Raw genomic sequence first — 23,090 nt, 5'->3', positions numbered from 1 at the left:
AAATCATTTTCAAATTTAAATATATCTGTTTTAAATTGTTATAAAATTGTTTGAAATTATTTTAAAATTTTATATTTGAATTTATAAAATTGTTATTTTTTAATGGAAAAAACAACACAATACAACCAATATACCATATAATGTAGTAGATAAAATTCTCCTAACTTTCTAGAATCTATGAAGAGTAATAACCAACGAATAGCAACAATAAATCACTATAATCAAAAGGAATCCTTTTGTAATATTGATCACATATAAAAGACTCAAACTTCTTATACCATGGTCTTAGAACTTACTTCAAACCATATAAACTATTTCTCAGCCTACACACATCATCTTCCTTGTCTTTAAAATGAAAACTATCAGGTTGTTTTATGTAAATCTCTTCCTCCAAATTACCATGAAGAGAAGTTGTTTTCACATTCATCTACTCAACCTCCAAATCAAAAGTAGCAACTAAACTTAGCATAGTTCTAATAGATGACATTTTCACCACAAGTGAGAAAATCTCATTGAAATCAACACCTTTTTTTTGTCTAAATCCTTTCACCACTAATCTAGCCTATACCTTGGAAATGTAGAATTTGAATCTTGTTTCACCCAAAAAAATCCAGCTGGTTTCCAAAGCCCTTTTGCCCTTAGGCAATTTCACCAAATAATAAGCGTAATTATCATGCAAAGATTTCATCTCATTTTGCATTACATCCAGCCACAGTTGTTTTTCTTCACTATCTAAACCTTCTTCAAAACATTTAGGTTTTCCACCATCAATCAAAGTTACATACTCGTCTGAAGGATATCTGGAAGATGGTTTTCTCAGCCTCTTGGACCTCCTGGTAGGGACTTGTGGTAATTAAGTTATATCACCAAGATCATCATCATACTCCTCTTGAGCATCATCAATCGAAACCTTTACTCCATTTCTAACCTGTTGATCATCAACATCACTATGTTGATCATCATCTTGAGCTTCAATCTCAACATTATCCAGATTGTGAACTGACAATCACATTGGATTACCATTAGTGAGATTATGATCCTTCTTGAGTATAGTCTTCTCCACCTTGTTAATGTCTTTAATGGTTTGATCTTCCATGAATTTCACATCATGAATTTTTACTAGCTTCAATATCATACAACTTATAGCCAAATTCATCCTGATCATAACAAATGAAGATACCTTGCCTTGTCTTTGCGTCTAACTTGGATTTTTCATCCTTTGGAACATAAACAAATGCCCTACAACCAAAGACATGCAAATGATCATTGCCAACATTCTTACCAAACCAAATTTTGTCTAGCACCTCAGTATTCAAAGCAGCTGCATGACTAAGGTTAATAACATGCACTGCTGCAAACAATGACTCTCCCCAAAAGCGCTTAGGCAACTTTGCTTCAGAAAGCATACATCTAACTTGTTCAATAAAAGTCATGTTCATCATCTCTGCTAGATCATTGAACTAATAAGTTTTAGGAGAAGTCTTTTCATGTCCAATACCTTATTGTCTACAATAAGCATTAAAGGGTCCACATTACTCACCACCATTATCAATACTGATACATTTCAGCTTCTTGCTTGATTGTCTCTCAACATAGCATGAAATTCCTTAAAATTTTCAAGTACTTGATCCTTTAATTCAAGTGCATAGACCCATAGCTTCCTGAAACAATCATCAATAAAAGTAACAAAGTAAAGTGTATCACAAAATGACTTTACCTTCAACGGGCGACAAACATCATAATACATCAATTCAAGCAACTCCGACTTCCTTGAGGGAGGATGTTTCTTTAAAAAAAACTTTAGTTTGTTTACCATCCATACAATAAGAACATTTCTCCAACTTTGCATTCTTTAATCCTAAAAGAACATCCTTTTTAGCTAAGCAACTAAGCCCTTTCTCACTTATATGACCAAGTCTCCGATGCCACAAAGATTCTTATACATAACAATCACAATGTCTTCAGAAACCATAATACAATTTAGAGTGTTTCTCCCCTTTGTCCATATCCAAATTACCTTTAATGAGCCTCCATTTACCATAACCAAAGTGGTTGTCATAACCACAATCATCAAGCAAATGCATAAATATCAGATTAAAGTAAACATTCGGAGCATGTTTGATTCATCTAAGTAATAATTGCACTCTCATGTTGGTTTGCAAACCCACATCATCAACACCAATAACCTTTGAAACACCATCATTACCCATCTTAAACATTCTAAAATCACCATAAGTGTAAGATGTGAAGAACTCCATTATCAATGTAATGTACAGTGTACTATTACTATTAATAATCAACATGCTCTCGTTAGTGCAAGATTAACAGACTCAGTTACGAAGAAGAACAATATCAACACTTATAGTAGTAGTGACACAATCATCATTATGATTATCATTCTTTTTCTATTGCGAACCTCCTATCAATGTTTCAACTTGATCAAACGGTAAACGAATATAAAAATTTTGTTATACCAAGACTGCATAGTAAAAATTTCTACAAAATTTCTCCTCTATCTTTTCTCTCCCAAGTTATGTGCTCTCTATTTTGAGAAATTAAAGAGACTCACACACCGACTTGGTAGCCCTCCCACTAGTAAAAATATATTAATCACAATTTTGGACTTTTTTTTTGACATAGTTGTGAGTTTAAACCCAACATTTTAAAACCAACTCAACCATTTGTATAAAAATGATTGAATTTTACAGATTTTAAAATATAAAATTATTTTAAAAAATTGAAGAGGTTAATACATTAATTTTATTTTATGAAACACAATTAATAAACAACTATTAACATTATTTTCTAATAACAACTTTAATTTTTTTTTAAAATAATTGAAAACGAAAATAAATACAAAATAACATGAATACAAAGACCCAACATGATGGATATATAAATACTTATCCATTTCTATAACCAAACCAAAGAAATCTTATATTATTCATCATCTTATCAATACCAAGATTTCCTTCAAAAGGAACCAAGTCTTATAATGTGTTTTTCTTTTTTATTTCTCTTTTCTTTTCATATGATATCTGCCTTTTTATTTCAAAACCGGTAAAAAATACAATTTAAAATTGAATTTATGAAATAGTGTGAGTTGGATTTTCAGTGAACCATTCAATGAAAACTTTTAAAGTCCACCGAAAACATTGGTTTTTAAGTCTTAGTTTCTATAAATGTTCATAGTACTTACTCGACAAATTTCTCATATTCTAGTTTATTTATTTGTATTAGTACTTGATATTTATTTATCTTGATGTCGTAGCTTTTAAATAACGCAGCGTGTATTGGATTAGGATCCTATCCAATGGAAGTCAGCGAAGAAGGCACAAGGAGGGTGCAACCCCTCGCCCAATCGGGTCTCTCTCGGGTTCCACCCCAATACATTCAACCTCTTCATACCCGACCCATTTTCCACACCCGAACCGAACCACGGAATATTCCTCTCATCGACCTATCGTTCTTCGACCCGACCCGCCGCGCCTCCACCCTTGAATCAATCGCAAGCGCCTGCCGCGACTGGGGCGCCTTCCACGTCACCAACCACGGCGTCCCTCTGTCACTCCTCGGCGCCATTCGCCGCACTGGCCGCGCATTCTTCACCGACTGCCCCATGTCGCAGAAGCTCCGCTACGCCTGCTCCACGACTGCGTCGGAGGGCTACGGCAGCAAGATGCTGGCAACCTCCGATCAGCAGCAAGACGACGCGCAGGTCCTCGATTGGAGGGACTACTTCGACCACCACACTCTCCCCCTCTCTCGGCGGAACCCTGATCGGTGGCCGGAGTTTCCCCCCGATTACCGGGACACAGTGGCGAGGTACAGCGACGAGATGAAGATTCTGGCGCAAAAGTTGCTGGCTTTGATATCTGAGAGTCTAGGGTTGCGTGCTTCGTGCATTGAAGATGCTGTTGGAGAATTTTACCAGAACATCACCATTAGCTTCTATCCTCCGTGTCCCGAACCAGACCTCACGCTTGGGTTGCAATCGCATTCTGACATAGGTGCAATCACGCTTTTGATTCAGGATGACGTGGAGGGTCTTCAAGTGCTAAAGAGTGGTGATGGTGGTGTTGACAAGTGGGTTACTGTTGAACCCTTGTCAGATGCTGTTCTTGTCCTCTTGGCTGACCAAACTGAGGTAAATAAACTGTTGACCCTTTTGGTTTGTATAAATTTACAGTACAATAGGAAATATGGAAATTCTTTTGAACTTGAACATTTGATTTTTGTACTGGACAGATGTTGTTATTAGGTCTTTTTGGGGCCGGTTTTCAATCATAATTGAAGTTTTATCTCGGTAATCTATACTGGTATTTAGTTGTTACCTCTGATGAGACAAGGCTATTGAATAATAGGACTAGGGGTGTGTTTGGGATATATAACATTGGGTTGAAAGTAACCCACGTTTTCCCTAATCCACCTATACAGCTCCTTCTCTATTTTCATCTTCCAAATGTGTGAAGGGATTCTTAGTGTTTGTCAAACGCCAAACCAAACACACACTAAGAGCATCCGAAGAGAAAAAAAGTACTTGCAAAAAACTCTCAGACTTATTCTTATTGAGTGAAATTTGGTTGAATTTCAGTGATCACATTTTCCCATTTGGGTTTACTCCCAAACTAGTGGGAGCTAGGTGAGTTTCAACTGATAGAAGAAAGAGGGATAGAAAATTTTTTAAGAAAAGAATGTACTGATAGTATGCCTCTAATATGAAATAAGTGGGTTGGAGAATTTTGGCTGTATTGCCATTTATTTAAAGTGCCGAGAGTTAAGAAAAGCAGATGCCTGAAGCGTTTAGGGGAAAGCATTTTTTTTTTTTTTTTTAATTTAGATTACTGAGCACGGCCAAAGGGGTTTATGTGAGCAATTTATGGCACGAGTATGGTATATGTGCATTGCAAAGGAATAAGCACTAGCATGATCTATTTGTGACCAGTTTTATTAAATTGCTAACAATTGCTGAAATTCAAGTAAGTAGGTGTGAAGTATTGGTTTTTATGTTGTATTGAACTTTGTTTGGGACATTAAATTCAATGGACAGGTTATGATTTACCAGATAATATATATAATATTGCAAACCGTTTCACTTCAATTGGGGAAGTGGGTGTAAGGAGGAAAAATGTGTGGAAAAGAGAGATTGTTTTTCCATGTAAAAATTATTATTTAGAACTGGTAAAAAACATGACAGGTTCGGTTTTATTTAACGAGTTCCAATTTTTAGCTAAATTGGCGCCATTACTATCCCTCAGCTGTGGAGAACAATGTTTCTTTCTGGATTATAAGCATTTGCTTGTATCATTTTGACTTGTAAATTCAGTATTCTACAACATGGCAGCTTAATAGTGAATTCTGATGATCTGTGATTCTTTATCCTGATTGACCATTGATTCATTAAGTTAAATAAAAGTTGGCTAAATTTGGATGAAGAGAAAGTTGGGGTGAATTCAACCACAATTGGTCTTTTTGCAAGTTTTCAATTAACAGAAAATTCTTTTGGCACCAGATTATAACCAATGGAAAGTACAGGAGCTGTGAGCATAGGGCAATTACTAATCCTGATAGAGCAAGGCTTTCTGTGGCAACATTTCATGACCCTGCTAAGACAGTGAAGATCTCCCCTGTCTCTGAACTGATAGATGAGTCATCACCTGCTAAATACCGTGATGTTGTGTATGGAGACTATGTGTTATCATGGTATACCAAAGGCCCTGAAGGAAAACGAAATATCGATGCACTTGTGCTGGATTCTTAGGTTTGTGCATTTATTTTTCTCTCCTTGTCTCATGGCTTGGCTTGTATCTTGTGGGGTAGAGTAAGTAAAATTATTTCATAATGTAAAATTCCTCATTCTTGGATAGTAAATAAAACCTTGAATCTTCTTTACTATGGCAACCTGTTTGTAACGACAGAACAACATGATAATCACTATTTTGTTGTAATTAAGAACAATATGATATCTACAATCTTTCTTTGATCTCCGATCAGTTTTATGAGCCGTTTGCAACTATACAATATTGACCCTTTAGGCTTTCATATTGATAAAGATGAGAAGTAATGAACTCTATGACACATTTACTGAAAATCACATACAGTGAAAAAGGGTTTGGAAGCAACTATGAAAGAAAGGGAGAATCTTTTCTAACTTAGCGCTAAACCAATAACCAAGACCCTTTAGTGTCCAAAAATAGACCAATCATCTGAAAAAGAAAACTACCCTTAAACAAAACATTATTTCTCATAATTCAAAATCATCAAACTACAATATGCCATAACGGACTTCTTTTAGTTTTTGTTTGATTAAATAGTCCGTTCAGTCTTTTAAAGTGTGATTCACATTTAACTATGCACGTATTAAAATTTTAAGAAGTGCCTGATATCATTACTCATGTGCAGTATTAATTAGTTTAATAATAAAATTATAATTTGAATAACTACATTAATGTTAACATCATTAGGAGATAATCAAGTGCGACTCCAAACCATATTCTCCTTCTCCAATCTCTTCTTTTTCGATCACAGTCAAGATGACCTCCTTCAGATTCAAAATCACATATCCAAGATCTTCCTTTTTGTCTAATGCATCATTAGAGATAGACATATGAACTTAGTTTTACCTTTTTGAGATGGGCAAATGAAATTGCTCCCACCATAGACCTAGTTAACACTACGAGGCAACAAGCACAAAACACACATTGATTGTAAGGCCTCTGGACAACCTCCCTCCATGATGACAACCTCACTTCCCAATTACAACAACAAAAAAACGCACACCTCCTCGCACTGATTAGCACCACTATAGGGAACCAATGAGCCTTTAGTGAAACAACAAATTAATGAATGCACAAAACAGGGAAAACCTACCTTAAACCAACGCACGGTAGAGGAGGGAAGCATCCTTCTTTAGTGAAGGATAATAAAAAAATAAAGGGGGAAACGAGAAAATTCAAGTGGGGCACGAAAACCTCTCACTAGTGCAGGGAATTGAATAAACTAAAGAATGCAACTTGCAAAGGAGAATGAAAGAACGAATGGGAGAACATGCAAAATCAATTGGGGAACGACAACCTCTCACCGGTGTAGGGGATTGAATCAACAGAAGAGGACAATTGACAGAGGGGAATGAAGGAAGAAGAGGCAATGCGCAAAATGAATCAGGAGAAGGAAAACCTAAGTTATATCATAGAGCATATTATCGACGGGTTATATCTGTCGGTAAACTAAATCATACACCCCTTATCGACAGATATATCTGTCGGTAAGTACAACATAAACATTTATTGATAATTTTGTTTGTAAATCCATCGAAAATTACCATTTATCGACAGATATGATTCTGTTAGTAAAAATTTGTCAAAAATATGCATTTTTACTATAGTGCCTTTATTTTGAAGCTAATGAAATAATCTTTATCAAAATTATTGTCTAGGATAATACGTTGAACAATATCTATGTCTAGATAATATCCTAAACACAAACAATATAAAATACTCTAAACAATTTGATAAATAGGCTCACATAAATGCTATAGTATAAGGACTACGCTAAACTCTATAATAAGCATCTAAGGTTTTAAATTCAAATGTATGAATGCTACTTTTTGTTTGTTGTGTTGTTTTTCTTTATCTGTGCAGATCCATAAAGGATAAATGTTTTATTCAAAAGCTCTATACTGATTCAGAAGAACGTTAAGAGATACAAAGACATTTTAGAAATGTTTCATCAATGCCTTTTGTTTGCTAAAACTGTACAAGCAAAATAATTGCCACTATAAAAGTAATATAGCATTGACCTCGTACAAAAGGCTACACACCTACTTCAAACTCAATGCTTCTGAGTAAATAATCTTTCTTGAAGTTGCCCACATAAAGAAGACCACATGAAGAGAAGAAGATAACAAAAAAAAAACTGCATATATTATCACGCTGCCAAAATTCTCTTGTCGTTGCATTGTCTAGCTCTTTGAAAAAAAAATTCTTTGTAACAAGTTTTTCAGATATACTTGGTATTGATTTAAATCATCTCTAAGAGTGTTTTTCAATCTATACTTGTTTTTAAAAACACTTTGTTGTTTTTGGATAATTAGAAATGATTTAAAACACTTGGTTGTTTAATTCAGGGGGAGTTAAACGTTTTAGTCAATTGAACTATTATATACAGTAATGGTGAAACTCATTATAAAACCAGGAGTGGTGAAATTCATAAGTTTTAAAGTTAGTAGAACCCTTTAAGAGTGTTTAAAAGAAAACGTGATGTAGCTCAGTTGGAATGAATATAAAAATGAATTTTTATCTTTGTTCTCTTTTATTGTGTTTCTAAATACTTTAAAAAATCTTTAAGTTTTCAATATTATCTGTAGACTGTCTAACTTCTATAAACTGTGTCTAACACTAATTATGAAAAGTTTTTCAAACTCTATCCAACTTTTTTTTCTAAAATTTGTCCAAGTACATGCATGTAGAAAAAAGACATTTAAAAAATTATTCAAAATAATATAACAGTCATACATAGAAGCACATATAATTGTACCACATAACCAGCAACCATCCAAATCAGGTTAGTGGTCAATTGACATTAACAACAACATTAAAACCTTGAATTATTTAAGAGAATACCGATAAGCTTACAAAGCTTTCGAGCTTGAGTTTGCATTTTATTATAACTAAGCTAGTGTCATTGATTGTAGTTTATGGCTACATATTAACATGAAGAGAAATTATCCTTCGGTAGGCCATAACCATGAATATTCATGCGTATACTTGAGTCTCTGTCTCTCTGATTGTAACAACAAAACAACAAAAGAAAAGAGAATAAATTGTCACTTATTAATTACACTACTTTGTTGGTGATAGTCACATTGAAATATATACTTTACATAATTTTTACCTCCCATAGACGATTCACTTACTCTTCAATCCACGAGTGTCTACATTCATGGAAAAAGTTGACCTTAAGGATTTTTTTCATTAATGAAAGATAAAAAAAAAATGAACCTTATAACTTACCTCTCCGACGGCGTATAATTTATTCAACCTAAAAATTCTGATTTCAGCCCTACATTCATTCATATAAAAGGTTAACCTTAAGGATTTTTTTCATTAATAAAGATAAAAAGAAATTATGAACCTTATGTCATACCTCTCCTTAAATAAATTATTCCTTTCTGGATTGAAATTCATAAGATGTCTGCATTTATATAAAAAGTTAATAATAAGAATTTCTTTTTCAGTGGTAAATATAAGAAGAAATGATGAACCCTATGACACACCTCTTCAAAAGTGAATTATTTATGCATTGATCGATATCCGTGAAGATCCTGCGTTCATAAAAAAAACTTGACCTTAACTCCTTTTTCATTGATAAAGATAAGAAGAAATGATGAACCTATGACACACCTTCCAGTAGGCAAATTACACTCGCTTCCGTTGATATCAATGAGGGGCCTACATTCATATAAAAGACATAAAAAGATAATAAATAATGAACCATATGACACAATTAATGAAAATCGCATACAAATATGAGAATGTGTAAGTATAATGAAGGAAGAAAAAGTTCTTTTGTTTATATTCTTCAACAATTGCTATTTTTCTGAAAATATACAGGCTATATAATTTGTACCGTATGACTATTACAGTTCAGACTACAAACTATAATTTAAATGGTCAAACAACAAACTCGATCACTCATCAAATACGTCATTTAATCATGATTCAACCTAGATGGTTAATTCGAAACTTAGAGAGTCAGCAAACCCAATTGAATATCAAAAAGACCGGTTGATCATACACAATTTGGATAGATGTCTCACAACTTAGAGTGCAAGCCACTAAGTTTGGTCAATCACCAAACAAGCCAGCTGACCATGTATTAATATAGATAACCAATCATCAACTCAGTGAGATGAACACTGAGCCTAGTTGGCCATCAAACAGGTTGGTCGGTCATGCACCAACTTAGATAAGTTAAACACTGGCTTGGATAAGAAGTTGAGCTTGGATGATTACCAAAGAGATCCTCCAACCTTGAATTGGACGGATCCAAATGAATAATACTATAACAAATTACCCTTAAAATTGGTTAACTTAAGATTAAAATGTAATTACTCACAATTGATTAAGTCAACACTAATAAAAAATCCATCACAAAACCTATAAAAAAATATTTGAGGTAAAAAAGTAGGTTACATTAATTGTGAGATTAATTGCAATTTGTCAAAAGTTAAACTGATTATCGCATTAAAGTATCTTCTGCACATATATATCACCCGTTTGATTTGGATGCACAGGAGACGTTTATTGGATAACATTTGGTTTTCAGATAAGACAATACAACTTAGACAATTGCCCTTAACCCTACACCCGAATCATAATTTATAATTATGAATTACTTATAAATAATATATAGAAAGCAAACTGTCAATGACAAGAACAACAACATAGCATAATTCTTTCAAATGCTTGAGTATCTTGTTATCTATGAACACTTTCTTATTTCTTTTTTTCTTCTTCAACAATAGTTATTATTTTCATTTGGTTAAGTTGTTGTGAACATGTGAACATACCTTGGTGGCTCATCAACTGAATCCTCAACTTCTTCTGATGATTCCTCAGAATTTATATCCTGCGCTTCAGATTCCTCAGAACCTATATCTTCATCTTCTGCTTCATCAGCTTCTGGTTCTTCAGAATTTGAACTCTCATCTTGAGATTCCTCAGAACTTATATCTTCATCTTCTGCTTCATCAGCTTCTGATTCTTCAGAATTTGAACTCTCAACTTGAGATTCTTCAGAATTTGTATCACCGTCTTCTGACTTCTCAGAATTTGTATCATCAAATTCCTCAGAATTTGTATCATCAAATTCCTCAGAATTTGTATCTTCAGCATCACTACCCTCTACATCTTCAACATCACTATCAGTAGAAGTAGTACCTTGTTGTCGTCTTTTGACAAGCTCGGAAATGAGATACCCTACAAAATCAGAAATAAAAAATGGCATATGATTTGTAATTAATTTATATAAAAAAATATTAAATCGCAAATAAATAAAAGAGGGGAATTCATAAGGATTTAGGATACGTAACTCATTAATAATATGTTAATTCAGTTCATTTAATTAAGAATGATAAATGAGCTCGTTCTTATCAAACGTGCAGTCACCTAATTGTCATTTACCCTTAACCATATAATCACAGTTAAATATAGTACTAAATATTTATGATATGGTGCATAACAGAACAAAATAATCAGATTTAAACCAATAAACTTCTTTCTATCTTCCTCTTTATTTTCTTATTTAATTTTCTTTGATAGCAGAACAATATAAAAATTAAGGGCGACTAAGTTAGTGTTGACCAAATAATTTTATATTAAAAATATTGATTTTAATGCATATGACGAATCGATTATCTAGTTGTATAAGCATATGACGAATAAACGTTAATGAGTTGATTGAAATAGATATATTTAACTTGTTTATACTATATTGAGTATTTGGATAGTTTAAATTTGGATCATTTGAATCAAATTGTTTCCCTAGACATTATTTTGAATTATATGTAATAATTTTGGCATAATAAATAAAGAGAAAACCCACTTTAAGCCAATTTGATAATTGAATGTCTTTTTGAGTTTTTGAATTATGGATATTTGTTAGGGCAGTCTATATACTCTGTCGGAAAAATTCAATTGACATATAGAGAGCTTCCATGAACGAGCCTTTAAATAGGGTTTTTAGTCTTTTGCTTTGTTAGGCAAAATTAGTTTTGTGAAAAATATTAGACCTTAGAAAAAATTAACTGCTAGATGAGCGTAGATAAAATGTATACAAGCTTGGATAAAATTGTCAAATATAGATGAGCGTAATGAACATTAAGAGTAGTAAATGTGCTAGGTGTAGTTATATAGAATGCTATGTGTAGTTACATAGAATATATATATATATATATATATATATATATATATATATATATATATATATATATATATATATATATATATATATATTGTTAATACTAGGTAAATAAAAATTATTTGAAGGTGTTTAATTAATAAAAAATCAGGAAAAATGAAATACAAAAATAATAAAAAATAAAAAATATTAAAAATTACTCTTAACACCTGCTGGCTTTCTATTCGTAACCCCCTATCAAATTGGATTTGACCCAAAATTCAGATTTACTAAGACACCCCTCTTTCTCCTTACACCCCCTCAACATGTTTTGTTTTGTAAAGTGAGCGAATATAGACATATGTCCAGGAAAAACATATGGAAGTGAACAGAGTTTTTTAGGGTGCTATGATAAATATTGTACAACCTCTTTTTGTGGATTTATTATATAATGATAGTTTAATTTTTAGGATGTTATAATATAAATACTTGAATATATAATATATAGACCAATTGGTATGTGTTTATATTGCTTAAAATTCTAAATTGACTTATTTTATTGTAATATTAATTAAAGGATATTTTATTTTACTATTAATATCATGTAACTAAGGGACTAAGCTCATTTATATGTTGTTGTAAGATTAGTATGTACCTAGATCTTTCTCCTTGATATAGTCCAATTGACGCCCTGCAATAAGTAAGAAAAAAATATTAATAGCTAATGCATATATAACTATATATAAGAAATTAAAATATACCTTAAAGAAATGTATTCTCTCCCTAAATTTAAAATGTTCTTCTAGGTAGATTTTAATTATTAATAGTTAATTGAATTTTAAATGTGGTTACACAATTTAAAAGATAAAATAATTAAACAAGTTATATTGATAAATGTAAATAAATAATTTTATATGTAAAATGTTTTTTTAATCAAAATGATTTAATTTTAGAGTGAATTTACATAAATGGATAATTTTTTTAAATTTTATGATTATGAACAATTATATTAAGCTGATACAACTTTATAAGGAATAAATAGTGCTCATAATACAACTTCAACTTTATAAGAAATAAATAGTGTACTCATAATACAATTTCAAACTTTTTTTTAAGTAAATTTTTTATCCTTTTATATAATTTCAGTGTAAGAGAAGAAGTCGTGTAAGTTAAACATGATTTTATTAGTCACAATCTCTGAAATTATTTTTTGTTCTCATTGAAGTTATGTAACACAATTTATCCATAGTCGTAAACTTAATTTTTTGGCCTAAGTGTAAATTTAGTAAAAAATTGCACTACCACTGTAAATAAAATACTATCAAAAGCTATTATAAAGAGTGATAAAGAGCAATATTCTATTTAAATATGTATTATATATATATATATATATATATATATATATATATATATGAAATAATTTTATCTTTATTAAATATGCATTTACTTAAAAAATAATAGACAATTAAAAAAACTTTAAAAGTTCTAGTAAACCAAAAAAAATCATATTTTATTTAATTAGATATCATGTAAAACATGTTTTGCTGTTTGATTATATATATATATATATATATATATATATATATATATATATATATATATATATATATATATATATATATATATATATATATAAAATTCAAAGATTGTACCCCTTCTTGGTTTTCTGCCCATATACTCGACCAACTTAGTCTCTACAATCAGGGGAAAAAAATAACATATTATTATGTAAACAAATATTAAAGTACAAATGATATTATTCAGCTAATTTATAAGGTTTCTTTTGTTCTATCTTTAACTCTTGAATATTTTTATAAATGTAAATTCAACCTTAATTCCTACTTATAATTGATTTTTAGTTTTATATAAACGAATTATATTGTATTAAAATATTCATTGAATATAAAAAAATTGGGAATTTGTGATCAGATATTTAGATGATATTGATATTCATAGGTTAACTAATGACCTAGGTCACATAAATTGAGGAGGAAGAGGAGAGTAAGGGTGTGAAAAGCAAAATTGGAAATTGACTTGAAGGCAGTGAAGGAGATGATTCTTTAAACGTTGTTTATTTACTATGATTACATTTATTAATAAAGATTGAGAATTAAATCTGAACTAATTTTTGGACTATGATAGGTTAATAATTATTTTATTGATTCGTATATTTAAAACAGATCAATCACAATCTATTATATATGCTGTTGTAAAAAAAGTTGTAAAAGAAAAGTTGTTAAAAGAATATATTTTTTAATTTTTTAAAATTAGAATATGTAATTGTATAATTAAACAGGATTGTTTGTTCAAAGATATGGAAGGATTTTTCTTTGCATGAAGAAAAAAAATAGGAAATCATATGTGAGACCATCTCTTTCATTTCTTTCATTTCTTTTTACTTTTTTACATATTGAGAATTTGATAATTTTTCCTCACTGAATCATGTAAGTGAAAAATAAAACTATTATGTTTATGACACATAACAGAAGCACGAACTAACATACCTTGAGGAGGGAATTGTTTACAAGGGTTGGACAAGAGAACAGCTGTGTTCATAAAAGAAGAATATTTGTAAGAACTTTGGTTGAACAAGTTAAGAATTTGATGCTTTAATGTTTAATACCTTTACTTGGTGGCCACTCTGGTTTTTTGGTCATCGTAACTTGTTCTTTCCTCAATATTTCACCCCGAGAGTTTTGTTTTTCAACACGTTCTCTTCTTAAACTCAACATCTTCTTCTTTCTGCAGATACCCTAAAACCAGAAACTGCTCTTTTTCTTATCTTTGGGTTGGAAATCGGAAGCAACTAAGCTACTAATAAATACTTCAACAATGGAATAAACATATGTACGATGTGGTTGTGATTATAGAATATATGCACCACCCACTATTCTTCTCTTTGTTTTATCGATTAATCAGTTTCATATCATGAACAATTTAGATTCTCTACTGGTCTGTTGTGATTTTAAAGTATAATGATGAACACTGATTTTAAGATTTGTATTTTGGTATTATTAGCAATATTTAAGATATAACATTTTTTCATTGCCGTTTCTTATGCGATATCAGTTTCTGTTTGGCTGTCGTGTAACACTGATGTCATACCGATTAGTGATTAGAGTGACGTGGCAAAATTCAAAATAAATGTATGGTTGTTATGAATTTGAGAATAAAAAAAATTCGAATAAAGAAAAGTTTAAATTCTATGTATATTTTTTAGAACATTTAGTTATACGGTTTACAAAAACAAGATATTTCATTTTTTTAAGTTTATTTTATTATTATTTGTTTATGTTCTATATTATTTATTCATATATTATATTATTTATGTCCTAGCACCAAAGGTAATAAAACCAAAAGCTTCACCTCAAGTCCAATAAAACTTACTAAACGTTCATGGCAAGCTTCTCCTGGTTATCCACGTCGACTAACAATAAAATGAATTTACCATTAATATATAAATAAAAGTAGATAGAAATTTTACTTTACTAAGATTTAAGATTAAATTAATGAAATTTGATCTTAATGAAATTTTTTGTTTAATAGACTTGTCTTGTTATTTTCACATTCAAAACGTATATGTTTTCACGTGATGTGTCAAAGACTTAACATTAATTAAAAATAAAATAAATTTAAAATATATAAGTTAGTGCAAATATTGTCTTATAAATATCGTCTTATAAACTGATTTTCTAAAAGATTGAATTAGATTTAAAATCTATATTTCAATCCCTCTAAACAAAATAATAATAAAATTCTAAAATTAGATATATTAATTAATGTGCAACTCTTTTTATATTTAACACTATTGTAGATTTAATTTTCTGATTTGATTCAATTAAATAATTGATATCATATATAAATAAAATCTCTCAATCCACAATATTATCCTCTACTAGTTGCAAAAGATGATAAAACTTAAAGTTCATATGATTTTCATCCATTGATCACGAACTTACACAAAATAACACGTCTTAAAAAGTCCTACAATGTCTAGGATAAAATAGAGTGAGTATTTGTCATTATATACTCTAAATCCTTGTTGTCCTGGTCAAAAACATCTAAGTTTGTATTTGACTTTTCTTATACTTTTACATTGTAATTTTTTTCAACAATATTAAATTACTAGTGATTAAGAAGATTATAATTATTTATATTATTTATTTAAATACAAAATTATTATAGTGTAATATAAGAGAAAAAGATAAATTTATTTAAATACAATAATTGTGTCACTGGCGGGTGGTTTCACATTTTACTTTTAATTTTCTAACTCAAATGTGTTGTGTGACTTGTTTTCATGCCATTAATATTCTTTCCTGATAAACTTGTTTAAGATGACATCCACGTAAGAAGTATTTGCAAGGAGGTCTCATAAAAGTTTTGCACGTTAAATTTATAAAATGATTTTTTTTATATATTAGTCATTAACTATTATTCTATATATTGTAAATATTTGATTAAAAAAACGTACTAAATGATGAAGATAATGAAGAAAAATAAAATTAATGATTATTGTTTAACATGTTTTTTTTTAATTTTTACTATTAAATAATGTTATATTTTATATTAAACAATTAATTGTATTGAATAATGTTCACAATTTATTTTGTATAATAATATTTAAATTTAGTTTCAAATTATTTGATTGAGTATTTTATTATTAAAGCATTTTTATGATTGTCAAATAATTTCAATAATGAAAAAAGATTACAATTATTTTCATGGACAATTTTGGAAATTTCAGTAAGTAACGACAATTTTGAAAAAACCCAATAAATAACAATGTTTTTGGAAAATTCCAACGATTAACGACGATTTTGAAATACACCCTGAAGTTGCAACAATTAATCAAAAATTAACAACAATTATTTATTGAGTTGTTTTTCCTATTACTTTTGTAATTGTAGAAAATATATTTATCAAGGATAAAACTGTGTCGAATGTGAAAAATAACTCTTAATAAACATTTTATTAGTCAGGTCATGAACTACGGTTAAAAATTATTTTTCTAGTTGTTAAAATGTCACATCTATGATAGTGAAACTTTTAAGGACAAGAACATGAAAATCACACTATGTTAGAAAATTCTTTTTATACAAGTTAAAAAAATTATTTATACTAATTTTCAAAATGATTTCTATTTTCGACAGTTCGGGAAAGCCTAGTAAGTAGTCGCAGTTTCGGTAAACTCTAGTAAGTAGCGATAGTTTTGGAAAATCCCAACAAGTAGCGACGATTTTGGAAAATCCCAAAAACTCCCAACAAGTAGCGACGATTTTGGAAAATCCCAAAAACTCTCCAAGTAACGACAGTTAATAAGAAATTGATAGTAATTATTTACCGACGTTATTTTTTTCCGACAATTTCCTAACATTGGAAAATATATTTATCAGGGGTTAAAACTGTCAGTAATGTAAAAAATAACTCCTAGTAAAATTTGACATTTTGTAGTGAGGTCATGTATTAATGTTAAAAATTATTTTTCTAGTTGTTAAAATTCATATCTAAAGTAACACTTTTAAGGACAAGAACATAAAAATAACACTATGCTAGAAAAATCTTTTTATACTATTAAGAAAAGGACTATTTATACATGTTTTTGAACTGATATAGAAACAAAGGGTATATAAAGTATCAAACTTTTTATATCGATACTTAAACCAGTATAGAAAGTTCTGCAAGATACTCCAAAATGAATAACTATCTGTTTCTATAACTCTTATGTATAATTTTGTCATTTCTCTGTTTAATTTAAACACAAAACACATGAATCAAAGACAAGAAGGGGTTCTAATAAGTGTGAAAAGTAAGTAATTATCACACTTATCAATGATGTGGGTGGACATATAAAAGATGAGAATTTGAGGCACCCAACATATGGTTTGCAATAGAAGAATATTAATTTCATGTTCCCTAATTTCTCTAATGATTCAAGGAACTTTAAGTTTCGACTTGCTACATATGGAATTAATTCATATGGCAACTTGAGCAGTAAACATAACCTGTGACGTGTGATGTTAGTGATTTACAATTTACCTTTGTAGTTGTGCATAAAACGCAAATATGTGATGTTATCCTTGATGATCTCGGACCAAGAGAACTAGTAAACAAAATTTATGTTAATTACGCATTTTCTTGTTTTTATTGATAATTGTATACTAATCTTGTATAAGTTTTTAAATATGTATATAAGGTTGGAGCACAAGGGGAGAAAGATGTGAATGAATCAATGTCACAACTGTCACAGTCACCACAACAAATAATTTTGGAACAACTTAGTGTGTTGGTAGTGAAAATCTCTCTTTCTCCTATAGTGTTACAAATGCCTCCTGAAGTCACAAACAAAACAACTTTCCTCCCTTTTATATGTGAGAAGGGTGTTTTTGAAGTTCTCTCTAATATGTTAATATATATATGTCTATATATATATATATGTATGTCTATATATATATATGTCTATATATATATGTCTATATATATATATATGTCTATATATATATATATGTCTATATATATATATATATGTCTATATATATATATATGTCTATATATATATATATGTCTATATATATATATATATATATATATATATATATGTCTATATATATATATATATATATATGTCTATATATATATATATATATATATATATATATATGTCTATATATATATATATATATATATATATATATATATGTCTATATATGGTTTGCTAACGCGTGTATACCTGTTTTTCAGTTGGTACATTTTAGCAATGTGTATCGGGTTTTAGTAGACAAAATTACCCTAATATATCATGGATTCTAAGTGTTAAGGTTAAGGGTATTTTAATAATTCTCAAAACTAAAAAAAAAAGGAAACCTCCCAAACCTTTACTGACCTCCCTCATTCCTTTCAACCCTTTCTCTTTCATCTTTCTCACTCCAACATTTTCTCTGTTATCCTATGGTAGCCTCAATTGAAAAAAATCAGAAACACTTACGTAACCCCAATCCACCTTCCTCACTTATTAAATTTGTTTCTCTCTCATCTCCATACTCTCTCTCACCTACACATAACAACCCGCGACACCGCAATTTGTTGCTCTTACTCTGTTCGTTCATTTGTTTTCCTTCTTATTATTATTAAATTTTAGAATTGCTCTTACTCTGTTCGTTCATTTGTTTTCCTTCTTATTATTATTAAATTTCATTTTTAAATTTTAGAATTGCTCTTGCTCTGTTTGTTCATTTGTTTTCTACTTTAATAACAAAATAATTGATGATGTTGATGTTGATTTTTGATTGGAGGACTATGTTATATATTTTCCCTTCTTATTATTATTAAATTTCATTTTTAAATTAAGTCACGGTAGGGATGACAAAGAAAAGGTTGGAGTGAGAGAGATGAAAAAGAAAGAGTTGATAGGTTTGGATTTTTTTTTTCAAATCATAGAATTTCCATGCATCATTTGCACTTCTACACTATATTTCATTATATTTTTTATCACAGTATACATTGAGTCTATTTATTGATGTGTATACATGACTTGTTTTTAATGATAATTATTAAAATTAAAAAAAAATGATTCCCTTGCTTGAAGTCTCTTTCCCTGAGTTATGTCAGTATATCTGCATTGGATCTGAATCTTCTGGTATATGCATGCCCGAAGATTGAAGCTTTGGAGCTTGTGAATCCTGAGATTGCAATGTCTGATGCACAGGTGACTGTTGAATTGAGTAGTTCAACGCTGAAGAAGGTGTATGTAGAATCAATCAGTTTGGACAAGTTTATATTGGAGGCTGACGGGCTTGAGACCTTGCACTTGAAAGATTGTGCACTTGAGTTCTTTGAACTCGTTGGCAAATGGGCCTTGAAGCATTTTAAGATTGATGATGTTAGTGTTATACATCTTGATATTGGCGACACAGTTGAGGATCTTGAGACAGTGCATATCAGCAACTTCACAATTATATGGCCAAAGTTTTACCAAATGATTTCGAGATCATAAAAATCTAATGGAGTTGTTTCTGAGGCAAAGTCTTATGAAGAATGCCAGATGTTAGCCAGTTTCACCACAGCAGGGGTTGGACATGATGAGGAGATACATAAATGTAGATCCACATTTTAAGTATGAATAGGATTTTTGTTAAATACCTTCATATAGCTCATGCTTTCTATTAAGTCTAAGTAGGCATATTTGCAGGTAACTCGTTCAATTCAAAAAGTTTATACTCAACTTTTAACTTGTTTGAAATCTTTTGAAATTTGGGTGACTGACCAACAAAGACAGTTCACGATAGACATTCAAAACTTGGATCACTTCTTGGTACACAAAATGGCCATGAACTAATTTGGAAATTTTACACTTTCATTTCTGTTATGGGAATTTTGATCTTATAATTAAGACCGTAAAAGTAAAACATGAAGTCATTAAATAAGTAAAACACTCCTTTTTCTGTAACACTATGCTAGAATCGAGGTACTTCAAAAAACAGTTTATGTATTTGTTGTTTTTTAACATTAGACTTGTTTACATGAACATCTCTATAAACATTTTTTTAAGGAGAAGAAAATAAGAAAAAGAAAATAAAATAAGTTTCTCTAAGAACTAAAACTAGTTTATAATAAGTTAACAATGGTTATTATTATTAAATGTTATGTAATAACGTATAACAAAAAAAAGGTATAGTCATTTTTGTGTTAGTAAATAATGAGGAAAATGAATGTCGTTTTTGGTATTTCATTTTTAGGAAATTTATGCGTTTTGTTTTGTTTTGTCTCCATTTTCACCGTCTTCAAAAATATAGTGCAGTGTAATAAAGTTCTACTGAAAAAAAGCAGTGCAACAATCACATAATATAACCAATATCACAAGTTTAATTAAGAGGAAAATATAACCAATACATGTCACTCTCAATCAATCACCTACATATTACAAATTAATGAAACTTTAGAATACAACAGAGTCATGCATAACTTATTAGGAGATGATTGAGAAGCTAATAGTGAATCTTTCTTCTTTTTAATTGGACAATTTCGTGAGTCGGTTCGACCACAATTAGGATAATGACAATGACGAGACTTCTTTGCAGCTTCAACTCCTCCTTTTGCCCTTGATCCTCTTGGTCGACCTTTTGTTTTAGAAGTGATAGGATTTTCAACATCACACTCATCAACATTTAAAACATCATGTTCTAGATCAATTGAATTTTCTTGAACTTCAGGCATGCCTTTTAAATAGTGAATGACTTTCTTTAACTCTTTAGTAGCTACTTCAACTCGATCTTTGATCTTTGATCTTTAAAGATTCAACCTCTAAACATTGCACGAGTGATCGAAACTCAACAGAGGAGTTATCATTATAGTTGATTATGTGTCTTGATTGTGGGATCAATGAGCTTTCTCTTCTCCATCGAGAAGGAAGATATTCTTCTGGAATGCTAAAATAGTCATTCTTCAACAACACTCGAATAGCATGTTTACATAGTATCCCAGAAAATTCAAATTATTTACAAGAACAACGAATTGAATTTTTTTCCTTTATCCAAGTTACAGAACGACCTCCATCAAGTTTGGTATGGTCTCGCACCGAGTAAGAGTCATTGTCAATCACACTTGCTGCATATTTTGTAGATAACTCAATCTCATGTTGACGCAACTCAAAGGTATATGGTGTGAGTATGGATGCAGCATGTTCCTCAATGTATGTGTTATTACTTACATGAAAGCGTTCAACCATCAAATCCCATTGTTGTTCAAAATCACTTTCACATTCTAAATTATATAGCCTATAAAACTCAGTTTTGAAGTCGTCATATTTTGTACCCAAAAGGAAAGAAAACCAAGTTGGCAACTTTGTCGCAATATGCCATATGCAAAAAGCATGCTTTGTATTTGGCAATTCTTTTGAAACAACTTCTTTAAGTGCATGGTCTTGATCAGTTAGAATTGTTTGTGGACATTTTCCTTTGACAATGCGTACAAAACTCTGAAAATATAACAAATAATAAAAATTATGAAAATACAAAAGTTAATATTTAAGAAACAAAAATAACAACAAATAATTATAACTTACCTTTAAAGCCCATGTGAAGGAAGGTATCTTCTCATCCCTTAATAGAACACAACCAAAAAAAATGGAACTTCCATGATTATCAACTCCAACCCATAGTCCAAGAGGCATATCATAACGATTAATCCGATACGTAGTATCAAAGACAACCACATCCCCAAAAGCTTCATATGCTCGTATCGAATCACCAAATACCCAAATAATATGTTCCAACTTGTTACTTTCATCCAATGCAAAATCATATTGGAAAGCATCATCTTTGTCTTTCAAATCTTTGCATAATTTGAGAACATCTGAAGCGTCGTTCTCTTTATCAATGCTACTTTGAGATTTAATAAAATTTCTAATATCTTTGTCCAGAAATGGTAGATGTCCTGCCTCTATCCCTTTCTCCGCTTCAAGCACTCTCATAATGAGACTTACCGAGCACCAACTTTCGACAATAATAATATACGAGCTTGATCATTAATAGGGATATCACGATAAGCTGGAAGAAATCACATTTCTTTCTCATCTAATAATGCATGATTATGAGAGTCTTCGAAACATGTAACCATCCATTTTTCCTCGAAGCCAAATGTTCTTTTAGATATCAATAATTTTGCACTACAATTACATCTGGAACTTTTTTGTTTCCTTTGGTTTTCTACTTCAGTAATTTTTCTTTGTTTAGCAACACCTGCTCGGTGACAAATAAACTTTCTTTTATATATATCTTCAATGTTATTGTTGATCCATTTGTAACTATGTCCACGTCTAACTGAAAAACCAGAAGTCTTTGCAAATAAACAATAAAAATTATAAGCATCGGTGTCGTTGTTAAACAATTTTTCTTTGTAAAGAGTTGAGTCATTGGCATATTCACCTTCAACCAAAGGTTCATTCAAGATATCTTCCATTTCATCATCTTCACTAACCTCTCTAATTTCATCATCTGTAGATGTTGAATCATCATCTCTAAATAACCCTTCAGGCCAATTACCAATTCCTTCGGATGTCATTATACTTGTGAAAATTAGATAAGACAAAAATTATAACTAGATGTACAAATTATATATATATATATATATATATATATATATTCATATAATAGACTATTTAACTTCTGCTCTTTTTCCATATACTTCTAACATAA

General features: G+C 30.3%; 2 protein-coding genes and 1 pseudogene across 4 annotated transcripts; 1 reads left to right on the top strand and 2 right to left on the bottom strand.

The window, feature by feature from the left end:
* Positions 1–3,249: 3,249 nt before the first annotated feature.
* On the top strand, positions 3,250–5,999 carry LOC124840484 (2-oxoglutarate (2OG) and Fe(II)-dependent oxygenase superfamily protein). Its single transcript, XM_047316546.2, has 2 exons — positions 3,250–4,147; positions 5,513–5,999. Exons 1-2 carry the CDS (start codon positions 3,314–3,316, stop codon positions 5,759–5,761), a joined length of 1,083 nt encoding a protein of 360 aa, XP_047172502.1. The 5' UTR covers positions 3,250–3,313; the 3' UTR covers positions 5,762–5,999.
* Positions 6,000–8,477: 2,478 nt separating this feature from the next.
* Positions 8,478–14,862, bottom strand: LOC148198731 (uncharacterized). 3 transcript variants are annotated; one of them, XM_088115162.1, is made up of 11 exons: positions 14,522–14,850; positions 14,403–14,444; positions 13,551–13,592; positions 12,554–12,589; positions 10,571–10,979; positions 9,402–9,449; positions 9,275–9,322; positions 9,145–9,192; positions 9,012–9,060; positions 8,893–8,932; positions 8,478–8,781 (listed from the first exon to the last, which is right to left on the bottom strand). In XM_088115162.1, exons 1-10 carry the CDS (start codon positions 14,628–14,630, stop codon positions 8,918–8,920), a joined length of 846 nt encoding a protein of 281 aa, XP_087971288.1. In that variant the 5' UTR covers positions 14,631–14,850; the 3' UTR covers positions 8,478–8,781; positions 8,893–8,917. The 3 variants fall into 3 exon arrangements, 1 of the variants encoding a protein (XP_087971288.1); XR_015786595.1 differs by having other exon boundaries at positions 8,893–9,060; positions 14,522–14,862; XR_015786596.1 differs by lacking the exon at positions 13,551–13,592 and having other exon boundaries at positions 8,893–9,060; positions 14,522–14,853.
* Positions 14,863–20,796: 5,934 nt separating this feature from the next.
* Positions 20,797–22,854, bottom strand: LOC124840498 (protein FAR1-RELATED SEQUENCE 11 pseudogene; annotated as a pseudogene).
* Between the last annotated feature and the right edge of the window lie 236 nt (positions 22,855–23,090).

This window comes from Vigna umbellata, chromosome 5, assembly GCF_029865625.1.
Source record: "Vigna umbellata cultivar VRB3 chromosome 5, Vumbellata_1.0, whole genome shotgun sequence".
Lineage (NCBI taxonomy): Eukaryota > Viridiplantae > Streptophyta > Magnoliopsida > Fabales > Fabaceae > Vigna > Vigna umbellata.
This window is presented reverse-complemented; position numbering and strand designations above follow the sequence as displayed.